This window comes from Nannospalax galili, unplaced genomic scaffold (assembly GCF_000622305.1).
Source record: "Nannospalax galili isolate Female #2095 unplaced genomic scaffold, S.galili_v1.0 scaffold173, whole genome shotgun sequence".
NCBI classification, from domain to species: domain Eukaryota; kingdom Metazoa; phylum Chordata; class Mammalia; order Rodentia; family Spalacidae; genus Nannospalax; species Nannospalax galili.
In genome coordinates, this window is record NW_008334442.1 from 1,260,851 (window position 1) to 1,283,109 (window position 22,259).

General features: G+C 35.1%; 1 protein-coding gene across 7 annotated transcripts in view; it reads left to right on the plus strand.

Moving 5' to 3' along the window:
• The window catches only part of Fam172a (family with sequence similarity 172 member A), a 480,054-nt gene that overhangs the window by 112,149 nt on the left and 345,646 nt on the right, over positions 1-22,259 (plus strand). For all 7 annotated transcript variants that reach the window (XM_008829338.2, XM_008829339.2, XM_029561741.1 and 4 more), the window contains one exon: positions 18,081-18,146. In XM_008829338.2, the coding sequence (XP_008827560.1) occupies positions 18,081-18,146 (66 nt within the window). The remainder of the gene's footprint in view (positions 1-18,080; positions 18,147-22,259) is intronic.

Here is a 22,259-nt window from a genome sequence, read left to right on the forward strand (position 1 = left end):
TTTGCCTTGTATTTTTCATGTGTGGCAATCAAAAAATTGCAAGTTATAGTACTGGTACAAATTACGACTTGCATAGATAGTATCAGAACTAGTTATAGGAGGGGATATTGGAACTATTAGACTGGGAATTTATTTTTTGTTTTTTGTTTTTTTAAATTTGTTTTTATTGAATTTTTTGTGTATTTCCTTTCATACAGAGCATCTCGAACAATCTTAATCATCTTATACCCCTGTCCCCATTGGCACCCTTCCATAGCCCCCCAACTAGAGCCTATATACTGTGTCCCCAATCTTATCTGAAGAAATACTGGCAACTGATTGCTGCTAGGTGAAGAAGAGCTGATCTTCCTAAAACAAGAGACTCTAGATAGACTGAGTAGACCTCAGTGGATGAACTGGTACTGGGTAACAACTGGGGACACTGACAACACAGTGGGCCTTAACAGGGATAATAGACTGGGAATTTAAAGCAACCATGATTAATCATATGAACAGATGCAGAAAAAAATTATCAGAAAGAATCCAGTAGATATTCATGACAAAAACATGTCAAATTAGCAATAGAGTGGAATTTCTCAATTTAATAAAGAATATCAACCAAAAATCTTCAGCTGACATTACACTTGAAGGTGAGAATCTAAGTATTTCATGTAAGGGAATAGGCAGAGTGTCTTCTGTCACGATTCATTATTACCATGGCACTAGAAGTCCTAACTAATACAAGTAGAAGAAAAGGAAGCAATAGGTGTGGAGGATGGAAAGATAGAGATCAAACTGAACTTGTCTACATATGATGTGCTCATCTCTGTAGAAAAAAATTACACACAACACATAAGCATGCATGCACGCATGCACATATGTACATATACATACCTATCCCTCCTGGAATTAATAAGCAATTACAGTAGTTTTGCAAGAAACAAGGTTAATATTTTTAAATCAGTAACTTCTCATAAATCAGCAGTGAATAAGTAGAATTTGAAAACATGATACCATTTATGGTGTCACCATTCAAAATGAAATATCCTGAAGTATAAGTCTAATAAAATATGAACAATATCTCTATAAAGAAAACTACAAAACCCTGCTAAAGTAAATCAAAGAACTAAATAAATGGAGAGGTATTTCATGTTAGTGAATAGGGCAACTTAGAATTTCCAAGTTGTTAGTTCTCAGCTTAATCTGTTTGTTACTGCAGTCTTAGTTACAACACATGTAGAGTTTTTTTTCTTTTTTCTTTTTTATTGAAAATAGATTATATCCAGAATAGACCAATACAATATTGAAGAGAAGAGCAGAATTGGAAGACTAACACTACCACTCTTCAGGACAATATGCTATGAGTGAAACAATATCAAAGAGATTAGTGGTCAGAAGAGGAAGCCCAGAGCTGGACCACATGAAAATGATTAGCTGATCTTTGAACATAGCAAACCTATGGAGGAAATATTTTTTTCTTTCACAAATAGACATGCACATACAAGAAATTGAGGTTTGGCACAGATCTTGACCTTTTCCAAAATTTAACTCAAAGCAGATCCTAGACCTTATGGTAAAATGTAAAACTATAAAACTAGAATATAACAAATGTAGATGGTCTTGGGTATTGTTATAACTTTGTAGGTCATGTAAAAGACATGATACATGAAAGAATGAATAGACATGCTAGACTTTATTAATATTAAACACTCTTCCTGGTGTGGTTAAAACTGTAAGGCCAGGACTTGGGATGATGAAGCAGGAGGTTCATAGTCTTAAGACTAGCCTGAGTATAGTAAGAGGAGAGCAGAAGGAGAGAATGGGAGGGAATGCATGAGACGATAAGTTACAAACTGGGAGAAAATATTTGCAGAAGTCACATCTAATAAGCTATTGCTATGTATTCCCTCTCCCTCCCCCCTCCCTCCCCCTCTCCTCTCCCTCCCCTTCCCCTTCCTCTCCCTTCTCCTTTCTCCCTTCTCCCTCTCCCCTCTCCCTCACCCCCCCACAACAAACCCCTCAAAAACTCTTTAAAATTTAACAGTAACAATTCATTTAAAGAAGAAACCAAGGACCCTAACAGACACTTAAGAAGATGTGAGGGTAGAAATTAATATGAATGAATGCACTGTACCATGTCTGCAGGAAAATGCCAATTAAAACAACAGAATAATGCTGCATATCTGTTAGAAATGCCAAAATCAAAGGCACCAAGAAAGATCTCATTGGAATGTGCAATGATAGTTTTCATTCATTGCTGATGAGAGTAGAAATTAATTCAGCCACATTGAAAGGTAATTTGGCTCTTTCCAATAAAACAAATCATACTCATAGCATATAGTTCAGTAATCCTACTCTGAGTTTTAACCAAAGAGGTTGAAAGCATGAGGACATAAAAACCTGCACATGAATGTTTCTAACAGCGTTCTTCATCTTTGCTAAAGCTTAGACTCCTTCAAGACTCTTCAGTGTCCTTAAGGAGGTGAAGGACATAAACTACAGTCTGAGACAGTGAAGTATAATTTGTTGCTAAATAAGTGAATATCCAACTATGAAACATTTGGAGAAATCCTCAACCTGAAATGGCTGCATGGCTCCAACTATCTTGAAAAAGATACAGTATAAGAGTGCAGTCTGTGTTTTCCAAAGGTTAGGCATAAAGAGAGATGAAGAGACAAAGCATAGAAATTCTCAGAGTGAAAATACTCAGTGTGGCACTATAATGATGGATACATGTCATATATTTGTCTAGTCATGCAGAATGTACAACACCAAGAGTGACCCCTAGGCTGATTAAAGGCTTTGGGTGAGTGTGACACATTCATTCATCAACTCTAACCAAAGTAACATTTTAATGGGGGATGCTGACCATGTGAGAAACTGTGTATTTGAGGTCAAGGGTATATGAGAAATCTCAGAATATTACTATTAATTTTGAGGTGAATCCAAATATGCTTAAAGGAACTAAAATCGGGGATAATTTTTTTCTGGGAAGTACAAGAATTTATTTTGATGAAATGGTTTGAATATTTTAGATATAAGGTCTCTGTTATTCAAAAAAGTTATGATAAATTGCATTGATAATAGATTACTATTGCTCATTCAATGACCAAACAACCAGTGCCCCTCAGAACAGATTCACTCATGTCTCATCTGCCCGTTCTAACCCTTCATTATACACCAGGGTTTTGCTGCTGCAGTTGAAATCTCAAGATAAGCCTCAAGATTGGATTCTCTCTGAAGGTATAATGAGCTACCACCCAGCCATTTGGCACATCACCCATCTTATTTTAGAAAAAAAAAGCCTTTCAGTGGAATGAGATTATTTTACTTTAGCAGTTTTCTATGTTATAAAGTTTAATTACAAGTTTAAATGAACAGAAGTAAATTTGTACCCATATGGCATTAAAGTATGTTAACTTTAGGGAGAGAAATAATATGAATAATGCTTAAAGATGTTTTTCTGTGCCAGAAACAAAAGCATAATATTCTTAAAATTGTATTTGCACTGAAATGTACCTGTCTAAGGAAGGAATAATATGTTTTATGCTGTTTGTTTTTCTTTTCTTGGATCATGGTCAGTTCTAAAAGTAGAATGAGATTTGTAGTCTAGTAATGGTTTTACAAGTATCACAGTATCTGGGCAACTAATCTATTGTGAATTTCCTACATGCCTATTTATGTCATTAAACACAAGCATATTGTATTTCAGAATCATTTAGTCATCCTTACTCTTACTGACAGTTGGTGCATTAGTTCATGTTAAGTGGAATATCTCTTTAAACTATTCTTGGCATTTCCTAGATTAGATGCATTATGAATTTTATTACTAAAATTAACCTTTTATGTTCATCTGGTATGTTGTTTTGAGCCAATGTCCTTTTGTACTGACTCTTTATAATCTTTCTGTGCTCAGAAAAAAAATCTTTATTCAGGTAGATATTTAATGCAAAGTATATTTTGCATGAAATATCATTTTTACTATATTTGATTTGTTTTTATATACAAATATTTTACAAATATGTCTTGCATGAGCCAGGCGAAAGATGAGTATATTCTAAGTTTTACATCTTTTCTTCCTTCTTTGGTTCTGATTGGGAATTTAAAGAAAGTCAAAATTGGATAAAATTCTATAATTACTCAAAGGGATAACTAATAGTTGACTTGTACAGTATATACCAATTGGTCCTTTCCATCCCTCATACATTCCTATTTCAATATTTTCTAGGCTTTAAGAACATTTTGTTAAATTAAAGGAAAAAGATTCTAAAAATTCATGTTTGACTGTTATGTCACAGGCAGATAGGCTTTCTCATCACATTCTTTATTCCTTGTCAGTTTTCTTTCCCAGTTTTACAGGAGATCTTGCACAAGTTGTTCCTTGAACCTCTTTTTCCTCTGGGTATGCATCCCTTCCAGCTATAGACTCTTGGAAATTTTTCTTTGGGCTTGTGAATTCTTTGATCTGAGTAGTAGGGTTTTGAATACTATTCATTGTAAAATTGAGTTTCGATGGAATTCTGGAAGTTAACTTATTAAAGATGAGTATGTGTGAGTCAGTGTAACAATATTAAAATTTGAATGTAATACTTTAATAAAAACTTTAAGTCATTGGCTATAAATTTTAAAATGTTTTACAGTGTAAAAAGTCATTTTGGCTTATAACCACAGATGGAGTCATCTGCAGCAGAGAGAAATTGATACCTGAGATTATCAAATCTTGAATTAAGAATTCATGTATGTCAAGGACATTTGAACTTTTTCAGGAGTAACTTTTTCTAGGAGTTGCAGCAGATATATCTTGAAGGAGAGAATACTAATTTGTGAAAATGTTTACAAACATTAGATATCTAAAACCTAAACTTCAATGTAAATTTTAAGTCCTAAGAAGTATATAGAGTATATTATGTCAATATTGTGCATAATTTCTAGCATTGCTTAGGGTTATGAAATATCATATTGAATACAGAATAATTAATTGGACCTACACCAGATGGCTTGGAAAAGATATTTAGTATTCACTGTACCCTCCCCATCTAGTTCCTAGAACACTTGATTTAGTGCTCTGTGAAAATTAAGTGATGTGTGCAGCCAGTGTACAGATGAAATATTTGATTGCTAGAACATTCTTTGGCGAAAGTAGACATCTTTTGGAGCCTTTCTAATTGCTCCAGCAACTTGTATTTAATGATGGTGGTTGTTGGAAATAAGTTTCTTTTTCCTAAAAAGAGGATATTGACAACTCGAAAGTAAAACAGCTAGCAAATGCAGTTAGCACTAAGAAACTAGAAATAAAAATTAACACAGATTAGACTTTGAAATAAAATACTGCCTTATATGTTCGTTTCCTTTGGATTATCTGTCGCCGAAGAACAGATACTTCTTTTTTTTTTCCTTCTAAGTCATCAGTGTCTGTCTTACTGGCTGGCACAATCTTTCAACAAATCCTTGTCACTTGAACCAACTACCTGGCAGACAGGAAGAATTGCGTTTCACATATAATAATACCGTATTCATTTTTATTGTCAGAGTTGAGGATCTGTATTACTTAGTTAGGAATTCTTTTTGTTTTTCTTTCAAGCAAGATATTACTATGTATCTCAGATAATACTTCTTTTAAAAAATCAATTTTTGTTTTTATGAACAAGGAATATTTTCCAAGCATCAGTGATTAATGAAACCAGAACATAAAATTTTAGGAAAGCGTTTCCTTTTCAACAGTAAATTAAGGTAGTATGTATTATAACATCATAAGTCTGTGGCTAGATCTACCATATAATCCAACCATACCACACTTCAGCATATAACTCAAAGACTCCATACATGACTCCAATAATACCTATTCAACCATGTTCGTTGCTGCCCTTTTCATAACACACAGAAATTGGAAACAGCCTAGATGTGTGTCAAATGATGAATTGATAATGAAAGTGTGGTACATATTCACAATGGAATACTATTCAGCTCTTTAAAAAAACAAAATTATGAAATTCACATATAAATGGTGGGAACTGGAAACAGTTATCCTGAGTGAGTTAACTCAGACCCAGAAAGACAAACATCTCATGTTCTCTCTCTCATAGCTGAATGCTAGCTTTGAAATCTTAGATATGCACATTTCTATTTGGAAATCCAGAGATGTCGGGAACTATAAATGGATATGGAGATGGGGGAGGGTTTCCTGAGAGGGATAATAGAATGCAACAACTTGAAGGGGAAAAGGAGAATAGAAGAGTTAGAGTAGAAGGGTTAAATGGGTTTGGGGAATGAGAGGGTAGGGCAGAGGAGGGAGTATTATGAGGGATAAAGGCCTTTAGAAAAGCCATATGGAAACCTACCATTATAGAAACTTCTTAAAGTATATATTGTAAAAAGAGATTAAAACGAGTTAACCTTATTTTTTAAATTTTATTCACTATTTTTATTTTAATGTGTATGGGTGTATTGCCTGCATGTATGTAAGGGCACTGGTGACATGCAGTGCTAACTTAAAAGCAAACTTTTAAGATGGAGTTCTAAATTAAAAGGACCTGCATCCAGGATGAGTCTGCTTTGGTGTTAATTAGACCATTCATTGTCATTCATGTCACAGTCTCTTTAATGTAAAGATGCTGGAGGAGTCTTTGGGTTTAGTCAAATTGACATTATTGAATAGTACTGAGCCACAGCTGTTGAGAAGCTTTGTTTCTTCCCACCTTCCTTTGGCCCTCTGCTTCCCCCTTTTCTTCTCTTCTACTCTCACCTTTCCTTCCCTGCCACCTCATAGGCGGAAGCTTGGGTGGAACATAGAGTTTGGATAAACAGGATATGAAGAAAGAAGGTAGTTACGTCATTTATAAGCTTCATCTTTGTTTTAGATGATTCTTAGTGCCCAAATAATATTTTGTACATTTAATTTTAATAATATTCAATAAATAATTATGTTTATGTTTTGATGAATATTTTGATAAATATTTCAAAAATTGTTTAATTAAACTATGGTAGAGCCTTATGACTAGTAAAAATGAAGGCCATTATAGTCAAATACTTGACAAAGCAACTTGAGGAAGAAATGTATCGCTTTGGTTCAGTTTGAGGGTACAGTTCATCATGGTGGGGAAGGCATCATGGAAGATCATGAGATGGTGATATTGCATAATATGACCATACATAATGATTCTGTTAGGAAGCAGGAAGCCCTGAGTGCTAGTGCTCAGCTCACTTTCTCCTTTTTACTCAGTCTGGGACTCCAGCCCATGGAATCATGCTGCCTCCATTTAGGGAAGCTTCTCAATTAACTCAATCTCAGACATACCCAGAGATTTCTCTAGATGATTCTAGATCCTGACAAGTTGACAATCAGAATTATCCATTATATCTGCTATTGCCAAGAAGGTCCATCACCAGGATTAAATTTTTAGATGATATAAATATATATATATATATGTATATATATGGTATGCTGTAAGAGTAGGACAGGGATACGAGTGAGACTTTACATTGTATATCCTGTTGTATTGTTTTCATTGTGTGTGCGTGTCTCTCTCTGTCTCTCTGTGGTGTTTATGTGTTCCTGTTCATGTGGATGTGAGTACAGGTGCCATGGGGTATTTGTGGAAGTTAGAGGACAACCTTCTAGTGTTGGTCCTCACCTTTGCACCTTGAGACAAGGTCTCTTCATCACTGTATAAGCCAGCCTAGCTGGCTCTTTAACTTCTGGAGAGTCTCCTGTTCCTGCCTCCCTTGTACACTGAGATTGGAAAAGCTTGTGCTAGCGCCTCCAGCCTTCACATGGCTTCTTGAGATCTGATCTCAGGACATAATGTTTGTGTGGCAAGTACATTCATCCTTCTTAACTCTGTTTTTATTTTTATGCCATTTGAATTTGTTTTTAATACAAATTTGTTTTTAAATTCCTTTGTTTATAGTTCTTTATATCCTACAGTGTGCCACCTGCCTACAAATACTACTGTTCCTTTACTAATTTATTGTTCATGTTGTTCGTTTATAGTGTGCTTGACATGGCAAAAAGTAGACTATAATTGTTATTTTTAAATATAATTATTATATTTAAATTTGGGCTGGTGAGATGACTCAGCAGGGAGGTGCTTCCCACCATGCCTGATGGTAGACTTGAGTTCAGTCTCTAGGTGGAAGGAGAGAAAGTTGTCTTCTGACCTTTACAAATGGGCCATGGCATGTGTGAAACCCCCCCAACACACAATGCACATAAAATAAATGAATAAAGTATAATTTAGGAATGTATATTCAGTAGCCAAAAGAGAATGTGGACTAATCATAATGAAATATTAAAAGTCATAAGAAAGGCACAAAATCCATTGGCAAATAAGTGTAACTTCAGATGATGAGGGAGCATTTACACTGAGTTTTGAAGAACTGATGAAAATGGGGGGAATTTTAGATAAACTTGTCACAAACAACTATGAACTTAGTCCAACAGTCTTGATTTTAACAGTATTAAATGGAATTATCCTCAAATATATATATGAAATCTTGTGATATTTCTAGATAGTAAAATGTTTTAATCAGGCTAAGTGTTGACTACTGTATTTGTTATCTATGATATTTCTACTGAAATAACTTGTAACTCTAGCTCCAGTATGATCTGACATTGCTGAACTTTATAGGCACCTGCAGTCATGTGTGCATATCCCCATATCCATACATTTAAAAAAAGATCAATCTTAAAAGAAAAAAACCCAGCTTTTTGGCAGCACAGAGGTTTTTCTAAGGCTTAAATAGAATTATGATATACAACAGTCACATGTGTGTGAAATCAGTATGTTAAAGAGACATCTGCACACTCACGTTCACTGTAGCACTATTCTCAATAGCTATGTATCAAGTGTGAGTGGAGAAAAATCTGTCATGTATATGTGGTGGAGTGTAGTTCAGCCCTAAGAGAATGAAATCCTGCCATTGGAACAACGTGGATGGAACTGGGGGTCTTTATGTTACGTGAAATGATCCAGACACTGAAAGAAAATTATCACGTGATCTCTTATAATTGAAACCTGAACATGTTGCTGTCATAGAACAGTGGTTTCCAAAGGCCAGGAAGAGGAGGGAGATTAGCGAATGGGAACTTAAGGCAGGGATCTGGAAGCGGAAACTGAAGCAGAGGCCATGAAGGTGTGCTGCGTACTGTCTTGCTTCCTCGGATTTTTCAGCTACCTTTCTTACACAGCCCATATCCACCTGTCTAGGGATGGCATTGAGCAGAGTGGCTGGGCCCTCCCACATCGAGTAGCAATTAAGAAAATACCTCATACACATGGTCACAGGATAATTTGATCTGGGAAATTCTTAAATGGAGGTTCCCTTTTCCCAGGTTATTCTTGTTTGTGTCGGGTTGACAAACTAACAAGCATAGCTTTAATATTTCAAATGCATACCATGGGCCAGTGAGATGGTTCAGCAGGTAAAGGAACTTGCCTCCAAGCCTGATTACCTGAGCAGGTTCATCCATAGAACCCAGGTGAGGTCAGAAGAGAACAGACTCCTGCATGTTATCTTCTGACCTCCACACATGTGCTGTGGCAAATGTGCATCTGTACACACACACACACACACACACACACACACACACACACAGATTTACAAAAACTTTAAAATGAGAACAAAGCCATTAATTTTAGACTTTACATTGAAAGAGTGGTGCTAAAACCATACACTTGCTACTAGAGGAATGAAGTGAGAATACGTATTTTTACCAGAAAAGCAGGAATAAAGAAAATTTAACTATTAAAAAAAACCCTAAAACTAACCAACAAAGAAAAAACAAACAAACAAACAAAAACCACACCACAGAAAAAGCCTGGCAAGGTTGATCACTTCTCTTGTTTCAGACACACTGAGATATTAGGATCATTTGAGTCCAGGAGTTTGAGAACAGCCAAAACAACGTAGGGAAACCTTTTCTAGAACAAATAAAAGGGAAATAAAGTATAAGAAAGAGATGCAAATAAAAGGTACAAAATAAAAAGTAAAACCCAGTTCAATAAGTAATTTGGCAGCATAGATGAAAAGTAACAATACAAATTTATGCATATGATTTACAAAATACTGATCTAAAACAAAAAAACAGGGAAAGTAGAAAGGAAACCAGATCAGTCATTCTATTATTACACACACACACACACACACACACACACACACAGACACACACACACACTAAAGGCTGATATTTACTGGCTTTGTTATTATGCTGCAGTAATTATAAAATTTTCCATTTTGTTTAAAATGAAAATCATATTGTTTAATGTGGAGAATTTTACTACTTAGCTTCTTATACTTACAGAAATACTGCATTATCCTTCTGCTATAATACTAAATTGGATTCTGTTGAGCCATAAATTGCTTCGCCCTGAGGGTAAAACTAGACTGAATATTCCTAACCTATTGCTTTGGGGATAAACATATTCCAAATCAAGTCATTACTCATAGCTGTAATCTACTACCAATTGTATATTGTCTGTTTATAGATTAAATGAATAGGGCTGTTTTGTGAGTATTTTGTTTGGGTTTTTTTTTGTTGTTTGTTTGTTTGTTTGAGACAAGGTTTTACTATATAGGTCTGGCTGGTGGTCTGGAACTTGCTATGTAGATCAGACAGGCCTTGAACTCATAGAGATCTGCCTGCCTCTGCCTCCTGATGATGCTGTAAGATTTAAAAAAAAATTTTTTTTAATCAGTAAACAAAGTGAAACTGACAAACATAGCTAGGTATTAGTTACTTTTCTCAGCTTAAGGGAAGGATTTATTTTAGCTCAGGGTTCAAGGGATACAGTCTATCTTAGCAGAGAAGGGCCATCTACTGTCTCTAGTGGCAGGAGGCTGCTTGCTCACCTGTCTGGGGACCAGTAAGAAGAGCAGAAGATTGAATGTGGGCACTCAACTGACTTTGTCCTTTCTCTGCTTTTATTCAGTCTGGTCCCCCAGTGAATGGGATGGTGCCACCCTGTCTGGCATAGGTCTTCCCTTCTCAGTTGATCTTCTGTAGAAACATCCTCTCTGGGCATGCCCAGAGGTCTGTCTCCTAGTTGATTCTAAGTTCAGTGAAGACTAACTATCCAGATTTATAATTTTGATAGTTTTTCTTAGGAGTAATGATGATTTTCTAAAATATTAACATCATATACAATAAAACCTCATAATATTAAACTTTATTTTGTGATCTATTGTGATCAATCCAATTGATTTGATTGGATGATGACTCCTTTGGGCTTGTTAAATCTAGACTTTTTAAGCAAACAGCTGTTAAAAGAAGATGCATATGTAAAATTATACTGTTTATGAATACATAATGTAAACATCATTATGTAATCATTTTAGGTATCAAATTGAGAGTAAATCTGTCCTAAATTTTCAATGATTTAACTTCATTGTACCCATTAGCCTTAGAATTTGTCTGTGTAACAATTGATCAGCTCAAGTTCCTTTAAATAGTTCTTTTTAACTGCTTTAAGTAATTTAGACTTTTTCTTTCTCAATGCTTCAAAGTTAGATCTTTTTAAACTGCTTCTTCATAATGCTTATTCCATAGTTTACTGCTTCAGGTCGTCTACTGAGTCAGATTTCTGAGATTTTTTTGTTCTTGTTTTTGTGGCAGGAAACATAGAATTTCATGAACACTTCTAATTCTTTTATAATTCTCCCTTTGGCTCAGCTCATCCCTCTTATAAAACAGTCAGGATCCTTTTGGCATTTAGGAGTCTTCTCTATAGGCTGTATGGCTGATGCATTCATATTGGTGTTTTATTTCTTGCACTAAAGTTCTTACTTTCCTAATAGGCCCAATATAATATTTTTATCTCATGTAGTTAATAAAGTTGTGAAATAAATACTGGAATTTCTGTGAATCAATCAGACCAAATTTATTTTGTTACTGATGAGTGGTTTTCTTAAAAGTAAATAAGAAAGTAACAAACTTTATTTATTAAATTAAAATACATTCATTCTCTTCACATCTATCTAGTCATGTCTTTTATCATAGATCTCATTTTATTTTTCAAATCCTGTCTCAAAAGTGTGTGAGGTATCTACTGAGAGGCTTCATAGTTGTCACCCTTAATTTCCTCATTATTGTGATTGGCTGGGACACCTTCACTGCCCTCACTGGAATACAGGATATCACTGGCTTCCTGGTCACTTAACACTAGAAGCAGTGCTGAAATGAGTGAGGCACATGATAAGCACAGCCAGTACATAGCAAATGTCAGGTAAATTTATAGCCAGGTGAATATATGCCCATTCTGTTGGAAGTAGCCCACTGAGAAATCATTTTTATCAGATTTCATTTTCCTTATTTCTGTGGTTTATTTCTTTGATCACCTTTGCTGTACATTTAAAAATTGCTTTTAACCTTTAGGTGGAGAAATCCTGAACTAGAAAAAAGGAAAGCTTTAGTTAGACTCTGTAGAGAAAGACTCTGTTTCTGTTGGTAACCCATTTATTTCAGGAAGATGTACTCTCAAAATTATTTCCATATTTGTGGTCTCATTTAATTTTATCTATATGGATGCCTCAGAGGAATCAATAGAACCTGTAAAAAATTACCAATGGTAGTAAATTTTCATCTTCAGTGTTTGTTTAGTTTTGTTTTTTTAGAAAACCTTAGAACTCTTCATAAGTTGTGCTAATAATGAGTTTGCCAGCTCCTACCTCATCACTTATAACTGCTGTCATGCACTGAACTTGTCTGTAAGCAGTGATCACCATATATATTGTTGTTGCTATTTTTTCAGTGTATGTGCATGTATACTGTGTGTGTGTGTGTGTGTGTGTGTGTATGTGTGTGTGTGTGTGTGTGTGTGTATCCGTCCGTGTCCACTGAGGCCAGAAAAGGGTGTTGGATCCCCTAGAGCTGGGGTTACAGGCAACCGTGAGCTGCCAGCTATGACTCCTGTGAACCAAACTCAGGCCCTCTGGAAGAACAACATATGCTCTCAACAGCTTTGTTCTCTCTCTCTCTCTCTCTCTCTCTCTCTCTCTCTCTCTCTCTCTCTCTCTCTCTCTCTCTCTCTGTATCTCTCTGTCTCTCTGTCTCTTTCCCTGTCTCTGTCTCTCTCTCTGTCTCTCTCTCTCTCTGTCTCTCTTTCTCTCATTTTCCCTTTCCTTTTGCAGGGTAACTTTTCAAGGTAGAGAATACTTGGTGGGTAGTTTCCCCTTTAAACACTATTTCATCCATTCCTTTTGATTTCTTGACCCTTGTAGTTGAGCTGTTTTTAAAGTCTACTTATACTTCTTTCAGGATTTTTTTTCATTTGGTTTTCTGCAGTGTATAAGACTATATAATTCTTTGGCTTTTATTCTGTTATGTTTTCTATTCTCCCTGGATCTCCCCTCCCCTCCCTCCATGCTGCCCTCCCTCTCTCTCTCTCTCTTTCTTTTTTGAGACTCGGTCTCCCTGTTACCCCAGCTGTCCTGGAACTTACCATGTAGACCAGGCCTTGATCTCACAGAGATACACCTGCCTCTGTCTCCTGAGTGCTAGGATTAAAGGTGTGTGTCCCCATACCTGGACTTCTGAATCTATTTTTGTCTGTCATTAATTTAAAAAAATATTCACCATTATTTCTTGAAGTTGTTACTTTGTTTCTTTCCTCTTGTATAATAACTATGCAGAAGTTTCACTCTTTGTAATTGTACCACAACTCTGTAATAATCTGTTCTTTTTTGCCTTTGTATTTAAATTTTAGAAGTTTCTATTGCTCTATTTCCAAGGTCAGCGATTCTTTGACTGTAATCAGTTTACTAGGTACCTATGAAAACATTCTTCATTTCAGTTACATTTGCTTTTTGTTCTACAGTTTCTTTGTTTATTGCTTCATTTCTGCTTTCTTCTTACACTACCCATCTCTTCTAGTATGCTGTTCACTTTTTCAGTAAAGCTAATAGCATATTATTAGCTGTTTTAAACACTCAGTGTGATAATTCCAGTATCTGTGCTATGATGGAGTCTGGTTCTATTTCTTGTTTTATCTCTTCAGACTGGGTCATTTCTTTGCTTTTTGTTGCCTTTTAGTATGACTGATAAATTTTTGTTAAAAATGCCAGAATGCATACTAGGTAAAAGCAACTGAGGTAGATACATCAATAGTGTGAGGTTTTATGTTTAACTAGGAGGTAGGCACTTCTATTAGTTGTTTTCTCATTGTTGTAACAAAACACCTGATAGAAGCAACTTGAGGAAGGAAGGGTTTGTTTTGGTTCAGGGTTTGAAGGTATATTCGACCTCAGCAGGAAGTGTATGATGTACAGTGAGGGCAGCCCTAGCCATGGTCACAGGACTGTGAGGCAGCTGCTCATGCTGCATCTGTCCTCAGGAAGTAGAGAGATAGATGCTGGTGTGCAGCTCACTTTTTATTCAGACTGGGCATTAACTCAGGGAATCTGCTGCTTGTATTCAAGTGCTTCTTTTTTCTTCAGTTAATTGTCTCTGGAAACATCCTCACTAGACACTCCCAGAGGATTGTCTGTTAGGTGACCCTAAACCCCCTCAAGTTAACAATCAAGACAAATTGTCACAGTATTATGTTGTTTTCTGTAATTGGGTTGTCTGAGGCTAAAATTTTCTATATTGTCTTGTTTTAGTCTCCTTGGTTGTCTGAGTTTTTCTTTTAGTGGCCATAAGTTAGGCACGTTATTGCTTCAGTCCTGCCTTCAGCTGCAGGCTTTGGCTATTGGGGTTTTGCTCCTAGTAAGCCAACTCTCCACCTCTGCTTGTTCTCCCCAGTTGCTGGGGAGCAGCTTGTCCTGTGTGCTCAGTCCTCTGATGAATCAAAGGAAGTTGTTGGTTTGCTGTTTGTTTAATATATTTCTTTTTTGAGGGGTGGAATAACTACTTTTAACCTTTTTGTATACTAGACTGTAAACTGGAAGTTCTCATATTTTTTATTAGAAAGAAGATATTTTAGAGTATGTTTAGTCTCTTAGTTCTTTTTTTTTTTTTATCGGTTTTTTTTTTTTTTGGTCTTTTTGAGACAGGATTTCCCCAAAGCTCCAGCTGACCTGGAACTCACTATGTAGACCAGGATGGCCTGGAACTCACAGAGATCTGCCTGCCTCTCGTTCCCAAGTGCTGGGATTAAAGGTGTGTACCACCATACCCAGCTTATTTTTCATCTTTAAGCAAAGTGACCAGTAATATTTGAATGCAAATGACCTTCTGATAGAAATACTTCATCGCTGGGGCTGGAGATATGGCTCAGCAATTAAGAGCACTGACTGTTCTTGCGGAACACCCAGGTTCGATTCCCAGCATCCACATGGCAGCTAACAACTGTCCCTAACTCCTGTTCCAGGGGATCCAACAGCCTTTTCTGTTCTCTGTGGGCATTGCACAACATGGGTGCACTTACCTACATGCAGGCATAACACTCATACACATAAAATAAAAATAATAAAACATTTTTAAAAAGAAATACTTCATATCTCTTTTGAAAACAGTCTTTTTTTTTTTTAAGATGAGACTACATTCCTATGCAGTCTGGAAGGCAGTGAATGAATCCTTATATCTTCTTTCTAATTCTTGATACATCAATTAGAAAATATTGTTTTAAAATTAGAAATACGTAAGTCTCCTCCAAGGCTTTATGCAGAATGAACAGGGAGGAAAATTCATATCCTATATTAAAACATCCTTAATGTAAAAACTCACATTGAAGTGTTCTGGGACTAGTTGTGTAATAGGCAGGCAAGTGATATCAAAATGTTCTGTTAAATACTACTCAATGAATTTGGAGGGCATAGTGCTGGGACACTGTGCCCTCAAATAATTGCCATGTGTTCTATCTCTTTGGAATATGACTAGAGTGGAGGAAAGCATTCTAAGCTTAGAGAACTGCCTTAGACAAAGACAGTTTAGTCTTTGGTTGCTTTTCTCTATAGATAGGAATTGATGAGCAGAGCAAATTAGACAAGTTAGGTAGTGTTTCTCCAACTCTTAATAGATTTATGATTTTATTATTTGGATGGAGATGGTATAAATTCCAGAACAGTCACTTGTTTTATAGGACAAATTCAAGCACATTTATAATTTGTAAATTATCTTGTCAATGAAAGGAGAGAAATAGCTGTGATCTGGAGTTTATATTGATACAAGGTTTAAACTGCAAAAAGGCTTAATTTTTTATTTATTAAATTATGACAAATATTTTTCATTGTGGTAGAATTTGTATGGGTTTAATTGGTTTTGTTGTTCATTTATAAGGAAACTTTATGATTTCATAAGAAGTTTTCAGAAGTGTCAAGCCAGTCATTTTAGCTAATCTCATTTAGTTAAGCCATTTCTCTTGACATAACAGACCATCATTACGTTACTTCATATATACTTTCATGCCCAAACTTATATTTTCAGTTTACTCTTCCAAATGCATGTTATTACTTTTCTAGTGAAATTATAGTGAAGTTATCATTTTAGCCACTACATTGAAATGCAGGAATATTATTAGACTAATAACGAGAAGATTATTACCTAGATTTAATGTAGTATCATGAATTTTGAAATTGCCTTTATCAGCCAAGATAAATTTTTTTACGTTCATCTATTATTCTACTTCTAAAATGAAATGAATGTATATACATAAGAGAGTTTTAAACTCCTGGAAGAAAGCGGGATAAAGAATCTAGATGAGATTACTGAATATGGACCAAAGCAAGTGACATTTTAATTTTCTTTTTGAAAGCCTCATTTTGTTTCACAAAATTTTTGACATATTATTTTGCTGCTAAAATTATCCTTTGATGTATTTTGCATGATGATGAGTAAAGATGTTTGGGGAGGAGAAATATTCCTTATAATAACCTTTAAAGGGCTAGAGAGATGGCTCAATAGCTAAGAGCACTGGTTGCTCTTGCAGGGACTTGGGCTCCATTCCCAGCACCCATATGGCAGCTAACAGCTGTCCATAACTCCAGTTCCAGGGAATCTGATGCCCTCTTCTGACCTCCGTGGGCATTGCACAACACATGGGCACTTAGATACATGCAGGTAATACATTCATACACATAAAAATAATAAATAAAAATACGTTTAAAAATTATATATATAACTACCTATTTGCTCTTATTCCAAGCATATGTTTCCTTGCATTTTTCTACCTTTGGAGAAATTATATGTGAGTTTTATATTGCTGCTACAGTATATTACCAATAGTTTAGTGACTTAAAGCAATATAAATTTATTATCTTATAATATTGTAGGTCAGAAGTCTAGTAGGAGACTCATGAGAGTAAAATGCAGGTTTAAGATGAGCTGTTTTAGGCTAACAGAGAAAATCCATGTGCCTATTTGGGTTGTTTGTAGAATTCAGTTCCTTGCAGGTATAGAACTGAACTTTCATGTCTGTACTGGCTGTGAACTGAGGGCTAGCTCCCGTCTAGAGGCCACAACTCTTGGTCTGTGCTTTTTTCTCCACTTTGGAAATTAAAGCTAGTTGAGTCCTTCCTACTTTGCATCTCTATAATTTTTCATTTTTAAACTTACATGCTTAGCTTGGATCCACCCCATTAATCAAGGATAGTATTTTTCTCGAAGTCCTTAATGTTAATCATATGTACAAGACAACTTAGCATGTAATATCACTTATACAAATGTTCAGGAATTGGAACATAGACATCTTTGATAAGACCGTGTTTCCTGCCTCCCATACATGTAGTATTGACTTCATTCAATCTTGCCTGATCAGTTTTCTTTTTCTGCCAATAGTTCTTATGATATTTTCTTCCTTTAGTGAATTAAGAAAAGTGTTGAGATTCCTATTCTCTAGGGAATTATATTGGATATAATATCTATGGGGAAGTTATTAAGTGAAACAGATGCTGAAAAAAAAATCCAGATTATTCCTTCCCCAAAGAGAAAGTCTTGTATTTTTCTTTGTGTGTGTGTGAATTGTAAAATCTGGTCCAAATCCTTAGTACTAAATCCCATTCATACAACAACAGAAGGCAAACCATTATAGGTAATTACTATGAGTCTCTGCGTGGTATCAAAACTTTCTAAGGAGAGATATTTACTTAGAACAATAACTTTCAATAATTTATTGAATTTGATAATGGATGAAATTGCATCTTAATGTTTATTTTTTTTTCCTTTTTAGATTATCACAAAATATGTTTATGAGCTCCTGGAAAAAGACTGTAATTTGAAAAAAGTCTCTATTCCAGTAAGTCCAATTTTAAAAATGTTTATTTCGAATAGAATGTTTAGCTCATGTAAAATGGTTTTCAATTCAGAAGAATATTTGTGTTTTATATTAACTGTGATAAGTTAAAAAGTAAAGATCCTCCCTGTCTCAAAAAAAAAGACCAAAAAAAAAGTAAAGGTCCTACTGTATTCATATTGATAATTTAATACCTGTTAGTATACTTTCTCTATTTGTCTAAAAGATTTCACAAAGTAATACTCTTCAGTGTAAAAGAAAAAAAATACTAATTTCCTTTTGGTTTTTAAGATGACGACAAAGGAATTATCTTTTACCTCTTTTCATTCCCTTGGAATGTTTTATTTATTTATTTGATGTAAACCAAAGTATTTTTATTGTATTATCACTAACTCTTTAAATGTCTTTTCAAGTATATTTTATTTCTGCACATTATTTCCTCTACATGGTCCTAAAGTGATTTTTGATTTATAAGACTGCTCCTTTTCTTTCTGTCAGAACACTGCTGGAAATTTTGCATATTTTTCTTTAAGAATTAAAAAAGTTTGAGATTTGTTCTTTTACTCAAATTCCAAACAAAAACACTTGTCATTTTAAATTTACAATATGAAATATTAAGCTTTTCAAAGGAAGAAATAGTAATCTAATATGTGAAGTGTTGGTTGGACTAGCTAAGATGGCTTTTGCTGTCTGTGACAACTCTCTGATATGATATATAAAAATCCATAATGAAAGTGATTTATTTAATATATAAAACTTTACATATAGATAATTTCATTTGTATGAACCAAACAAAATTGTGTGTCATGTTATTTTATGATAAATTGAAGAATTTGAAGATATCTTAATTTTATGGATCCTTACCATTGATTTCATAGATCATTTCATAGTTCATCAACTGCTTTACATTTAATCTTCTATAGGTAACCTCTAGTGATAGATCATATTGTTGATTCATTCAACTCAAAAAATGTTTATTGCAAATAGCCTCCAAAATTCTAGACACTGTGCATGTGGCATAATAGAGAATTAAACATTTCTGTGTGTTATAGCTAGTCCATCCCTGGATTTATCTGAGAACTTACATTCTTTTAGAAATGCTTGAAAGTCTAGATTTTATTATCTTTTTGACAATGAGTATGGCAATACTTTTGTATTCCAAATTCTTGTTTCAGCTTTGGCTTTAGGCCTACTTGTTTATTCTATTGATACTAAATATCGTTGAAAGTTAAATTTTCAACTTTGAGTTTCTGAAGAATGATAAAAACTATCATATTAATCCATCAAGACAAGACAATTCATATTTAGTCCTCTGATATTAATATTCTGGCTTCATGGAGACCCTATTACTTCCTTCATTTGCTAGATCTAGAGTACAAATCATAAGGTAACTGGCTACATAGACCATGATTTATGATAGATTCTCATTAATATTCTGTAGAGAAAATCTGTAGTAGATAGAGGATTTTGTTTTATCAATTTGATTTTTCTTATTTTAAATGTAGTGTACAAATCTGATAAGCACATAGAGAGATTCATACTGTATGAGACCTAAAATAAGCATCATGTTCACTTTTGGTTAATAACATTTTCCTTATTTTGTAAACTTAAAAGAAACTAATTGCCGTCTTGTCTAAATGATCACATATTGCATAGAATGTAGAATTAATTGTTCAATAACTTATTTTTCTCCTGGGTTTGTGTAGATATGAATTGGCAATGAGAGTGTCTATTGCTTTTTAAGGGGATGTTCTGCTTTACTGAAAGACCATTACCAAACGTTTCCCCCTGATAATAAACTAAGTTTTAGTTTTCTGCTTGAAGGTGGAGTTTATCCCTACTTACAATGATAGCATTTTGGGAAACCCATGATTTGACAGTAAAGATCATGACCGTGACTTAAACTCTGCACAAGCATAAAACAATAGCACAAAATGTTCAGAGTTCCAGTATCTGTTTGTACTCCATCACCCCACAGTAATTATTTGCCAATAGTTCCTTGTCTAGGGTTTGGGCCTGCTGCCCATTTCCTGCTCTATGCTGGGTTTTTGTTTGCTTGAGTTGGCATGGGTCTTGTGCATGCTGTCACCATTGTTACAAGTTCATGAGCATGTTTCCAGAGACCTAAAAGTCTCTTATTTCCTTATGTTCATGCACCAACTCTGGCTCTTACAATCTTTCTGCCTCCTCTTCCTCAATGGTTCCTGAGTGGGTGAGATTTACTGTAGGACACAAACTATACAGTCTCTTATACTCTAAAACTTAGCCAGTTGTGGTCTTCTTTGTGTATCACACTCTGTTATATGAGGAAGCTTCTTACACAGAGACTATGTGACTGAATAATGTCTAGCCCTAAGTGACACATCTATATTTGAACCTTTGCACCCAAGGCTCCTGGAACATAGTGGAATAGGGGGTAGAGAGAATACTAATACATCCCTCAATTCTTTGACATTTTTATACATGTATATAATGCATTCTGGTTGCTCTTACTACCCACCTTCTATTTCCCTCCCACCTCTGTCAACTTCCTCTTCCTTATAAATCCCTTTTTCATATTCATATGTTTTTGTTTTGCTTTCTGAACCACTGCATTAACCAGAGCTATCTGTGTGACTATGGATTTGGAACTGACCATTGAATCCTGCTGGACTCTTCTATGGTACCTAACAAGATGACAGCAGTCCCTTCCCAGAATCTACCAGCAACCAATAGTTCTGGGGTAGGGTGCCATCAGTCCTTTCCTGACTCATGATTGACTAATGGCAGGCCCAGTCCTGTGTAGGCTCAGTGGAGGCAACCTCAGTTGCTATGGGATCATGATTACAATCACTGTGACATACCTGGAAGATAGCATTCCACTGTCCTTCTCCCTGTCTTCTGGCTCTTACATTCTTACCATCTCTTCTTGTAGTGTTCCTTGAGCCTTAGATAAGGTAATATAAATATTCTGTTTAATAACCTTTGGGTTTTAGGCACAAGATTATTTACCCATGCAACGTATTTCCCTTCTAGTTCTTTTTTTAAAAGCTTACATTTTTAACTGACTTACAAAGGAATATGTTCCCACGTGTGTTTTTCATACACTTTTTACTTTGGTTATTGCTCTGTACTTTCCCCCTCACCTTCCTCATCTTCCCACCTCAACCCTGCTAAAACATTTCTACTCCCAGTATTTTCTATTTTTATACCACTTATATTCTACTTTAGCCCCTTCCTTAAGGCATCCCACACTCAGATGACCTCTTTCTATGTTCCTGGCTTTTACTGGTACTCCAAGTTAAACACAGAAGTGTAAAGGTTCAAAGATGGGATCCACAAATAAGAGAAAACATGCTGTATTCATCTTTCTGTGACTGGGCTACCTTACTCAGAGTAACTTTTTTCCAGTTCCATCTATTTACCTGCAGATTTCATAATTTCATTTTTCTTTATAGCTAAATCAAATTCCATTCTATATATAGGCCACATTTTCATTATCTGTTCATCAATTGATAGACATCTGACCTGATTGCATTTCCTAGCTATCTGAATACCACAGCAATGAACACGAATGAACAAGTATCACTGTAGTAGGATATAGAGCCCTTTGAGTATATACCCAGGATTTGTATAGGTGGGTCATATGGTATTTCTAGCCTTTTGAGGAGCTTCCATACTAATTACCAATGTGCCTGTACCAGTTTGCACTCCTACCAGCAGCAAATGAGGGTTCTTTCCCATGTTCTCCCCAGCATTTGTTATTTGCTTTCTTGATGATAGCCATTCTGACCTGGGTAAGATGGAATCTAAAGGTAGTTTTAATTAGCATTTCCTTCGTGGCTAATGACGTCTAATACTTTTAAAAATATTTATTAGTTATTTGTATGTTTTCTTTTGAGAACTCTCTGTTGAAATCTATAGCCCAAGATTTAATTGGGTTATTTATTTTGTTGATATTTAAGATTTTTCTTTTAGTTCTTTGTGTATTCTAGGTAGTAATCCTCTGAACAGTTTAAATACTTTGTTTCTAAAGGACATCAATGTCAATGCCTAGTAAGGTTCCTTTTTCATAAGTTTATTCATTCCTTTATTTATTCAGTATCTATAAGATGCTAGTCTCTGACTGAGAATGTA